The sequence below is a fragment of the Nyctibius grandis genome, chromosome 5 (genome assembly GCF_013368605.1).
Source record: "Nyctibius grandis isolate bNycGra1 chromosome 5, bNycGra1.pri, whole genome shotgun sequence".
Lineage (NCBI taxonomy): Eukaryota > Metazoa > Chordata > Aves > Nyctibiiformes > Nyctibiidae > Nyctibius > Nyctibius grandis.
This window is the reverse complement of record NC_090662.1, coordinates 75,743,417-75,754,683: the sequence shown is the minus strand read 5'-3', so window position 1 is coordinate 75,754,683 and position 11,267 is coordinate 75,743,417. Positions and strand designations below refer to the sequence as shown.

At 41.9% G+C, this 11,267-nt stretch overlaps 1 protein-coding gene across 1 annotated transcript; it reads right to left on the bottom strand.

The window, feature by feature from the left end:
• Positions 1 to 778: 778 nt before the first annotated feature.
• Positions 779 to 8,035, bottom strand: LOC137664241 (natural killer cells antigen CD94-like). Its single transcript, XM_068402109.1, has 6 exons — positions 7,899 to 8,035; positions 5,734 to 5,832; positions 4,075 to 4,161; positions 3,630 to 3,784; positions 1,482 to 1,594; positions 779 to 917 (listed from the first exon to the last, which is right to left on the bottom strand). The coding sequence occupies exons 1-6, from the start codon at positions 8,023 to 8,025 to the stop codon at positions 797 to 799; spliced, it is 702 nt and encodes a 233-aa protein (XP_068258210.1). The 5' UTR covers positions 8,026 to 8,035; the 3' UTR covers positions 779 to 796.
• Between the last annotated feature and the right edge of the window lie 3,232 nt (positions 8,036 to 11,267).

Genomic DNA, 11,267 nt, shown 5'->3' with positions numbered 1-11,267 from the left:
GGATCCTGCATCAGTTTGAGTACTGATTGTGTGTAGCTCTGAATGGAGCACATAATTATTATCCTTTCTTCTATTTGCATAGCAGTTATGGTAGCACTGAAGTTATTCAGGTAATGTTTTAATCCAACCATGACATTTGACTTGACTTTTCACAGAGATTGCTTCCAGGGATTCCCTGTAGTCTTCTGAAAAATGTCATTTTGTTTCTATAAAGATTAATGCATACGTGAAAGGAATTTTATGGATGAACAGGGCCTGATGTTCTTTCTGTATCCATATACCTCAAACAGGGGAACAGCTGGAAGAACAGATTTAGGCAAGAAGGCATGACTAGGCAAACTGGTCTAGAAGAGGATTATGGGTGGATGCTAGTTAGTGTGTACAGTAAGTAATTCATCAAGGGTGTAGGTGGACTGGTTTATGACTGGCAGGCGTTAGTGTAAAATGCTGACTAAAGCTCAAGAAATATAGAGATCTGAGAGAATGTGTGGTTGTTAACCTAGAGAGTCATGAAAGAGTCATTGCTTGACTGTAGCTAACTCTTTCAAGTTGCTTCCTAGGCCAGTAGTTTTTAGCTTTGTAGTTTTTTTCCTGTCTCTCATTTGTGAGTCTGGGAGGGAAAATGCCAGCAAAGAGGAAGATGTAATCTCTGTCTCAAATGACCTGTCCATTTGAATCACCATTCTGAGAAAACTACATGACAAAGAAACAAAAATAAAAATATATTTTAAACTTCCAGATCCTAAAGTTGGTATCTCACAGTGGCAGATCCCACATCACTTCTTGCAATGTTTCTTCAGGTGAAATGAACAGCCACTTTCTCACAGATCCAGAATTGCTTTGTCGAACAGGAGTGAGTGGCATAAATAATCCGTCCATATAAGGAGGCACAGAAGATGTTGTCATATAACATAACCCTAGGAAATTAAAAGATATGGCTTAATGATGTCCCAGTGACATCATGTGTTCATATTTGGACCATTTGTAATCATACTGATTTGTCACTGGAATGTAGAATTACTTCCCACTTGGAGCTATTTTATTTGTGCTGGGTGGTCCTTTTGAGTTTGGTGCACGTGATTGAGCTGTATTTTGCCACCCATTGTTCCTCATACAGGACACAAATTCGGAGCTCCATAGCAGATACTATGGTCTCCATGCTCCTTCATCATTGTGCATGTGACAAACGTAATCATACTGATTTGTCACTGGAATGTAGAATTACTTCCCACTTGGAGCTATTTTATTTGTGCTGGGTGGTCCTTTTGAGTTTGGTGCACGTGATTGAGCTGTATTTTGCCACCCATTGTTCCTCATACAGGACACAAATTCGGAGCTCCATAGCAGATACTATGGTCTCCATGCTCCTTCATCATTGTGCATGTGACAAACATGGAAAAGGAAGAGGAAGCACAAGTTTCATATAATTTACTGGGGCCCATCAGAAAGAACCACACTGGTCCTAAGTTATGAAGGTTTACCAGTTTGTCGCTTCTTTTGAAAAAGCTGTTCCATCCTCCCAGTACCAGCTGCTCCTTTCAGATATGTATGATAATCCAACCCAGTAAAACTGTGAATCTTGTGGCACAGAAACCTGTAGGTATGGGAAAATAATCACAATAAATTTTCAAAAATAAGACCCAAGTTCCTGTATCTTCCAGCTGAAAAGGTTCTGCAACCAAAGAAGATAGCTCTTACTCAATAGAAGAGTAACATGTTGTCTGTGCTTGTTTTCTATAAGGCAGTGCTGACTGCTCTGATTATAGGATTATTCAAATACTGTTTTTTTATTGAATTGCCACAAGACCAATGTACCCTGGATCTGTAAAAACACTGTTTTTTTAAAGAAAAAAAAAACAAACAAACCCAGCTTTATCTGGTCTGCTTTTAGGTATGTACGCTGCCTTTAAATATCTGCAGTTTAGATACAGATATGGGAGCACTGTTTAAGCCCCGATTAGTCAGCAGAGGTCTGGCCAACAAACCAAATGGAGCCCTGAGGAGTGACTCATCTCACCCACTGGGAGTGTTACTGAATTGGCTGGATCTCCCATTGACTGTGACAGAACCTGAGGAAGTAGCTCTGAAGTTGCAGACCGCTTACACTGTAGGTGCCTGAAGTTAGGTGAGATGAATTCCAGCCTAGAGGACAGAGCCTGTGGCTGAAATACAGGCCTATAGCACCTTTTGAGATTCCCCAACCTGCCTGAGGTCTTCACATATGGCTGACAGACAAGACCCACAACCTATGGGAGAATTGTGCCTTTCTGAGGCATTATTTGGAGGTCAAAGAGAGTATGCCCAGGCATTTCAGATTGCCCTAGAAACCCATGTTTAGGCACCTAATCATTCTGCTGCTACTAAACAGCAGTAGAGTATCTCAAGGATCTGAACAGGCTTAGAGGTTCCTCAGCATCTTACACTGTTCAGATCCTCCAGATACTCTACTGCTGCTTAGTAGCATGTTTAGGGACTCACACAAAATCTAAAATCCATATCTGGCTTAACCTAGTCTGGCCTCAGTCTGGCTGCAGTTGCATATGCCAAACATGGAAGAAAAATCAGGCACCCAGGCATCTGGAATCAAACTATCTAGGGATTTATATAGTATACCAAAATTGTCTCTTGAATTCACCATTGAAGGTGTGGTGTTCAGGTGTCTCCCAACAGTGTGAACCAGGATTCTGACCTCAGTATGCTGCTGAACTCAGTAATAAACCCTTTCTCTACTTTTTATTTTGTCTCTACCCATCTGATTTTCACTTTTAAAAAAAAATCCAAAAGGGCAGCTTTTATGCCTTAAAATAAGAGTTGAGAACCCCCATCTGAAACTAACTCCCATCTGGAAATAGGAGGGAGGTTTCCAGGAAGCTTGTTTCCTTTTAAAAGTTTTATGTAGCAAAAAAAAAATAAGGATATTTGGGCTTTGTGTAAGCTTAGTAGCTGTGGAAAAAGAGATTCCCATATAGGTGTACACAAAAAGGGAAAATAGACTCTTGACAGCAAATTACAGATTTTTCATTAGTCAGAAGAAAAACCCAAATTAGTAAGAGTACTTAAACTTATTAACTCCTTAAACCTTATTCAATCATCATAATACAACCCTCTGCTGTCTAGCCTTTGTGCCATCATTAACACCATTCTGTGAGGGTATAACACAAGGTCAGAAACCAATCTTTTCTAATCACTTTGCACTGCAATGTGCAATGAATACCGTGGTGCATTGTCCACTCTCTAGATTTCACATAGATGTGGGTTTGATGCTGGGAGCCCTCAGTAACAAAACTTGTGGATAGAGATAACAAAAAAATGTGTTCTGTGTGCTGTGTCTCTCCTCCATGCTGGTAATATACAATTTGTTGTCTCTGTGAAAACCTAAGTATTAGCTAATTAAGGTATGTTATACAATTGTTTATTCTATTTCTCATAATACATAATTTCACTGTTTCTCACAGCACACAATTTAAAAAGTGTTGCAAGTCATAACAATCTTGTGACTTGCAGGAAGGCTACTTGACCCAGAGAAGACTAAATACATGCAGTGTAAATGACCAAACTATTTTCCGCCTGCAAGATTGCTGCAAGTTAAATCACGTGACATGAAGGAATGTATGAGGTTAAGACTGTACCATCTTTGCTTTGTCTTTTAGCACAAGAAGAGTGGAGTTTCTCGAGGAACAGAACTCCTGGCTTTGCTTCCATGTTTTCTTCTGCTTTGAAATGTAGAAGCAGTTGTCAGCGCCACTGTTTTGCCAGCTTGCTGGACAGAGAGCACATTTTGTTTCTAGAAATCAGAGAAAGTATTATGCATACCTGCGATGAATAGAGGGGCTTTAGCTACTGGCTTGACTGAGAAAAGAAGATTAAGGGTAGCCATGAATCAGCTGAGATCTTGAGGGGTGAGTGACAAGTTGGTTTGCATGTTAATATACACATATCCACATCTCAAATACTACCGCAGTTAAAAACAGATACTAACCAATCAGATCATTTCCCTGTGATTTTATAGTGTCTCAGTCAATGGACTCTGAAAAGGGGATGATTTGTGTTTATTTACATAAACCCCACATTTACCATTTTTCTCCTTCCCTTCAAAACACAACGCTTCCCTCATTTCCTGCAGCTTCTTTCCTTCCTCAGGATCCTTGGAAACCTGAAAATCTGAAAAGCATGAAAGTACTTATCAAAGATTGTTTTTAAAAATTTGTAGCTTTAATTGTAGCTTTAATTTGTAGCTTTTGGCATCTTTTATTTTTTGTCCACTTCATTTGTATGTCCACCATTGTGTGTACATCATCCACCTTTTCTTCACCAGCAGGGTTGTGCAGGAATGGAAAAGGTCACCTGGGAAGGTGGGGGCATCTCCGCCCTTGAAGATTTTCAGAAGTCATCTGGACAAAGCTACACATGAGTTTATCTGGGTTTGGTGATAGTCCAGCTTTGAATGGTGGAGAGGAAAGAGTGGGTGTCAGACTAGAAATGTGAAGAATTGCCTCTGAGCTAACATTTCTGTGATGCCATGGACCACCCTGAGTGTTTATCCTGGGCACTTGCAACTGCTTCCCTCCTGCCAAAAAGAAGCCAGGGACTCTCTGTCTCTGGCTCCAAATGTAATGTGGCATCACCTTTGGTTGTTAATTGAAACGTTTCTAAGGAAAAATCTGTTGTAATCATTGGGCAAATGCACCAGTCACGATGCTTTGATGCCAGGACTGCTCTCCCTGCAAAGAGCTTGCAATCCAAGAAAAAGAGGGAACTGTAACTGTGCAATATTCCGGTAACAGTCACGGGAGTCACCATGACCCAGACAGTGTGGCTAGAGACATGAGCTTCTAGCTGTGAAAACTAAGCATTTCAGAAATGGATTAGTGTTATGGTTAGTGTTACTCAGCAGTTAGGGTTAGGGCTAGGGTTAGGGTCATTATGATTACGTTCAGGGTTAGATGTTAGGTGTTAGGATTATGGTTTAGGATTAGGGTTAAGGATAGATTTAGGGGTTAGGCTTATGCTTAAGGTTAGGGTTAGAGATTAGCTTTAGTGTTAGGGGAAGTGTCATTAAGGGTAGGGTTAGGGGTTTAGGGTTAAAATTAGTGTTTAGGTTTAGGCTTATAGTTATGGGTTAAAGGTTGTATTTAGGGTTAGGGCTAGGATTAGGGTTTGGGTTTAGGTTTAGGGTTAAGGTTAGGATTTAGCATTTGGGTTAGGCTTAGGGTTAGAGGTTATATTTAGGGTTAAGGTAGTACTTTAGGGTTTGGTTTACGGTAAGGTTTAGTGTTAAGGTGAGGATTAGGTTTTAGTGTTAAGGTGAGGATTAGGTTTTAGTGTTATGATTAGGGCTTGTGTTAGGGGTAGCATAACCCTTAGGTTTAGGGTAACTATAAATGCAGATATAAGTGATCTCTGATGGTGATGGCAGGCAGACTGCTGTGGGTCAGAGTTAGGGTTTAGGGTTAGGGTTAGTCAGCGGTTTGGGTTAAGGTGGAAACTTGCATTAGGGTTAGTGTAACTGTTAGGGTTAGGGTAACTATGAATACAGATAGCAGTGATCCCGAGTGACCTGCATTGATACTCAATAATGGGGTGACTTCTGTGGAAGAGTTGTACTGTTGCCCTTCTTGCTGTATTATTTCCATCGGGGGAACAGGGACATCAGGGACAGTCTGCAGGGGGAGATGAAACAGATGTACAGGTGGAATTCATTCCCGCAACAGCACGGGACGCCGCAGTACTTACACAGGGCAAGCAGGGCTACCAGCCCTGTCAGCAGCACCAGGCACAAAGCGAGGAAAGCAAAGGCCAGTGGCCGCCATATGGAAGATGAGGCAGAGGCTCCTGGGACAAACAAAAAACCCATTCAGCAACAAAACCAGCAGCTCTCCTCACACACAGTGGTATTACCTCTTCTCTGACATCACCAGTTCACCTTTATCCCATCTGCAGAGCCTCTTTTTTTCTTACTGCAGTTATTGTTATCACTCTTCTGAATTTCCTGCAGTCGTTTTGAGAAATATCTATTTATCCACTGAGAATGTTTATTAACTGAGACTCTAGGGTTTTAGAGTAAAACTTCTTCTCATGAAACAGGTAAATAGATTAGATTTTGCAGTTCCCGCAGTCCTGGAAATAATAAAACAATCTCTAAGACTTCTCCACCTTGAAAGGGAAAAATTACTATCTAGTTTTGGATAACTGGAACCTGTAATTGGGATTTCTAAATTATTGCAATGTTTGAACATTAAGCTGTGCATCTTGCTTCAGGCTCTTTCTCCAAATTTCCATCGTGGTTCAATGTCTAATCAGGAATATAGTTCTCCAGAATTTTATAGCTGACTATGCTCTGATCAAAATATTTTCTTTTATATATATGCATTTTTCCCTGCAATTGCTCTGCAATTTTCTGTAATACTCTTTCATATATCTTTAGAGTGTTCAGGTTAATTGAAAGTTTTATACACATCAACTATTTTGCTTGAGTCCAGTGCATCAGAGCAAGCACTTCCAGGGAACTAACATATTGTTAGGTGAGAAGAATCACCCTCCAGAGGTGCCCAGAAATCCAGAAAGACTTGGCAGCTAAAACTTACATAGCCAAAGTTAAGGGAAATGACCCTAACCCTCACTAGTTAAGGTAATTTGAAGAGACTGCAGATGACACCGCATTGGGGTGGTGACTGATATACTGGAGGGTAGGGCTTTCCTTTTAAAGGGACCTAAAATTCCTAGGAATGAGCTGTAAGTGCAACAGCTCAACAAAGGCAAATATGAAGTCTGGCACCTGTAACAGTACAAGTCCATGCACCAGTACAGGTAGGGGACTGACTAGCTAGAAAGCAGCTATGCTTCAGGGTCCTGGTGGACAAGTTGAACCTGAGTCCTCAAGTGTGCCCTTTTGGCAGGGAAAGCTGACCAGCACTGGGCTGCATTGGCAAGACTGCAGCCAGCAGGTCGAGAGAAGTGATCATTCCACTCTACCTCAAGTGGACAAGGCCTTGAGCAACTTTAGAGCTAGCCCTTTCAAGCAAAGGATTGGAAAAGATGAACTATAGAGGTCCCTCCCAACCTAATTTGGCCATAAGTCTATCTACTTTACATGTTTCTTTCTGGGAGGCTCTGCCCCTACATCATACTCCCTAGTATTTTATCCTTGGTTTTCTGGCTGCTGTTTCTCAACGGCTTCTCCTCAATCCTCCTTGTCAAGCGGTCATTCTCAATGGATAGCCCTAGATCTTTTCCAGACAGCACCAGAGTGATGTTAATTTAGTCTTTGTCTACTCTACACCACCTGCAAATAGCAGCAATGATATTTATTTCACAGAAAAGCCACATGGTGAACTTATGAGCAGCAGTAACAGTATTCAAGACATTATTTTACGGTCTCAGGCATTCCATGGGCACAATTCACTACCTTAGTTAACGCTCAGCTTGTTTACAGAAAAAATTTGAGCTGTAATAAAAATATATACTCCTATCAGAGCTTACATTCACTATTAAGACTGATAAACAGGACACCTTTCTACTCCTCATAGCTGAGGAAATTGCTTCCATTTCCAAGGCCTTCATTATCTGATATAGTGCCTTCCTCTTTTGTAGTGCCCTGCTGTAATAAATGAGTCCCACCAAAATGAAAAAAAAAACATAAAAAGGTGATTTTTTTCCTGTGTTGAAGTAAATGGAAAAAAATAATTGGAGTAAATATAGGCTTCGGAGAAAATATCACCTGTGTTCATAAACAACAGCACACAAGACTCCATTATAATTATTCTTTCTGCTGTTTCTATGAACATTTATCTAAGGATATACTATAAAGTTTAGAAAGATTCTAAAGCAATCAACATGAACATGCAAATTGAAGTTATGCCCTGACTTAGATAGAAAAGATGATTTCCATCTGTACTTACTGTCTACTGTAACACAACTGGCTGGAGACTTAAATGCAGAACATTTGTTGCTGCTCGAATACCCAGGACTAGTAACTGAAGCTGAAGGCCGTAAATTTAATGCGGTGTAGCCTTCCTCATCCTCCATCTCCAGCTCGTCACACTTCTTTCCTGCAATAGCAGTACTTTGGGAGTAGGGGCACAATGCAGCGAGACCAATGCTGAGGCGATGGCAATGGTTCATGTTTTAGCATTTCCAGTGAAACCACAGAGGAAGCTGGCTCTGTTCTGATTACTGGGTCATAGTAAAAGTGTTGTATATTGAAAGCATGTTAAGGAGTTAAAGTGGAACTGTCAAGGATGGGTGTTTTCTTCCTGAATGTCAAGATCCGGAGTCTTGGTTCCTGGTTGGAACCTAAGACTGTTTTATATAACTATCCACCTGATGTGACTCTGTAAATATAGCAAATATCAGGATTTTCTACCTCCTTAAAATAAGATGCTCCAGAAATTGTTGCTATTTTGAGTTAAGGTATGAAAGTTATCTGTTCATGTGTCACGGCACAAATAGAACATATCAGCTGCACTGAAAGCAATAGGCTGCATTTCCATACAGTGTTATGAAATAAATGAAAAATTAAATTATTTTACAAAAATTCACTGAAATAAATGCTAGAAGGGGAAAAGCTAAGCTGAAAGAATGCTGAGGCCAGGAGCTTGGCAGGATTCACAGGACTGCTCAGCCTGTGTCAGAGAAAGACCAGACTACACTGAGGACCCTATGCTATTGCACTGTACACAGAAGTCACTGTGCAGAAGCAGCTTATCCATCCCCGTTCTCCATCTCCAGCTCTTTGCAGTGCTTTGCTCCAGTGCTGACCTGTAGTTCTTAAGCATCTTCAGCTATCAACTCTGCTTAACAGAGCACTTGCCCAGCCACGAGGAGCCATGTCGTGGGGACAGGGTGAGTCAGGAGGAAATGATGAGAGGAGTTTCTGTGGTAGCTGTTCCCGCTTTTGTGTGTAAAGTTCAGAGTCTCCCATTTGCAAAATAATATCAACAGACTGGAAATACACTGTAGTGACTGGGCTATACTTCCTGCTTTGCTGTGCAGATGATGATAGATTTTTTTTCAGAGCTCAAATATCTCTGTCTGTGTGTGTTTCTTGCATTATATTTTACCCATATACAAAGAGAAGGCATGAGGGAAAAGCTAGGAGCGAAGGGTGCTTACAGTCAGTTTTATTACACAGACAGGCACACAAGGAGTAACATTCACTATGTATTCATGGTGTATCCATAATGTCCTCATAAAAACCTCATGCTAAATACAGTGCAAAAATCCTTCTCTATAGGGCCTGAAAAGTGTTTGTTTGTACCTTAATGTAAAAAGGACATTTCTGCAGAGAACTGGGAGTCAAGCATGTCTATGCCACTGAATTTGGTTACAGGTTTTCATGACAGTAACCTCTTCAGTCTTAGCAACAACTTCTCAAGCATGTAATGAATCTCCTTTGGAGAAACTTTTCTCCAAGCTGATTTTACTTCTGAAGAGAAAGCAGGAGGTAAAATGATTTTCTTGTATTATTTTTCTAGCTCTGAATTCAATAAGCAGTCTTAATTATATCACTTTTTTTTGAGTCATATTTTGAAACAGATTGTGCTGCAAGAATCATAGAATCATAGAATGGTTTGGGTTGGAAGGGACCTTAAAGTGCATCTAATTCCAACCCCCCCTGCCATGGGCAGGGACACCTTCCACTAGACCAGGTTGCTCAAAGCACCACCCAACCTGGCCTTAAATGCTGCCAGGGAGGGGCCATCCACAGCTCCTCTGGGCAACCTGTTCCAGTGTCTCACCACCCTCACAGTCAAGAATTTCTTCCTAATATCTAATCTAAATCTACCCTCTTTCAGTTTAAAACCGTCCTCTCTCGTCCTGTCACTACATGTCCTTGTAAAAAGTCCCTCTCCCGCTTTCCTGTAGGCCCCCTTCAGGTACTGGAAGGCTGCTAGAAGGTCTCCCCGGAGCCTTCTCTTCTCCAGGCTGAACAGCCCCAACTCTCTCAGCCTGTCTTCATAGGAGAGGTGCTCCAGCCCTCTGATCATCTTCATGGCCCTCCTCTGGACTCATTCCAACAGCTCCATGTCCTTCTTATGTTGGGGGCCCCAGAGCTGGATGCAGTACTCCAGGTGGGGTCTCATGAGAGTGGAGTAGAGGCGCAGAATCATCTTCCTCAACCTGCTGGCCATGCTGTTTTTGATGCAGCCCAGGATATGGTTGACCTTCTGGGCTGCAAGCGCATGTTGCCGGCTCATGTTGAGCTTCTTGTCAACCATCATCCCCAAGTCCTTCTCTTCAGGGCTGCTCTCAATCCATTCTCTGCCCAGCCTGTATTTGTGCTTGGGATTGTCCCGACCCACATATAGGACCTTGCACTTGGCCTTGTTGAACTTCATGTGGTTCACACAGGCCCAGCTCTCAAGCCTGTCAAGGTCCCTCTGGATGGCTCCTTTATGTCTGAACAGACACAACAAAAGCATTAAGATGGAACTTCACCGTCATGCTCTCTGTTCTTGTAAGGATCCAGGGCAGGCAAAATTTCTTGTTTTTTTCAGACTAAAATGAAAACAAAGGTAAACTAAGGCAGGAAGTTTGGGTCTACATTTAGACACAGCCTGGATATAAATGTCAGCAGGCTGGAAAAAAACAGCTGTGTTCATTAAACAGAATGTGACCTTGCAAAGTGCATCAGTTAGAGTCTGACTCGGGTGGGGGGGACATGGGGAGGAGTGGAATTTAGACATGGAAAGCACTGTTGTACAGAACTGTGATTCAAAATGCCTTCTCAACCAATACACGAACAGTATATTTGTATGTCCCTTCCCCTGGAAGGAAAAGCTCCTTTCAGTGGAAAAGGGGATACAGTCAGACAGCACAGTCCACAACCAGCACATATGGTGGTTATAACACCACCAGCTTATGTCCTTTGCCACTTTCAACCTTGCTAGATGAGGTTGTTCGCTGCAGCACTCCGAATGCCTGCAGTGAATGGTAGGACACTGCCTGCCTCCTCTCTTTCTTCTCTGGGATGATTTTTTCTTGTTTTTTTCTTTTTGGTGTCTCAGTCATTGTTTTGTGAGAAGGCGCAGCTAGCTTCTTCTGTTTCAGTAGCATGCCACACTGTGAAATAGTATTCTGACCCCACCTGCCTTTACAGTTACAAATACAGCTGCTGCACCAGAGGCTGCTTTTGGGCTGACAGTAAATTGACCCAAAAGACCAAGGCTACAGCAAGACCTGGTGTAGCCTTGTGGCTGCCTGTCAGCGTGGGAAGCTGTCAGTCTCAGCCCATGTTTGTCTTCAACAAGCTGCAGAAACACCTAGGA

Coding starts and splice junctions, on each gene's coding strand:
- LOC137664241 (XM_068402109.1), bottom strand. CDS start 8,025: ATGGAGGATGAGGAAGGCTACACCGCATTAAATTTACGGCCTTCAGCT. Junction 4,162..5,733: donor GGTAGCCCTGCTTGCCCTGT/GTAAGTACTGCG, acceptor CATGCTTTTCAG/ATTTTCAGGTTTCCAAGGAT. Junction 918..1,481: donor TCAAAAGAAGCGACAAACTG/GTAAACCTTCAT, acceptor TTAATTTCCTAG/GGTTATGTTATATGACAACA.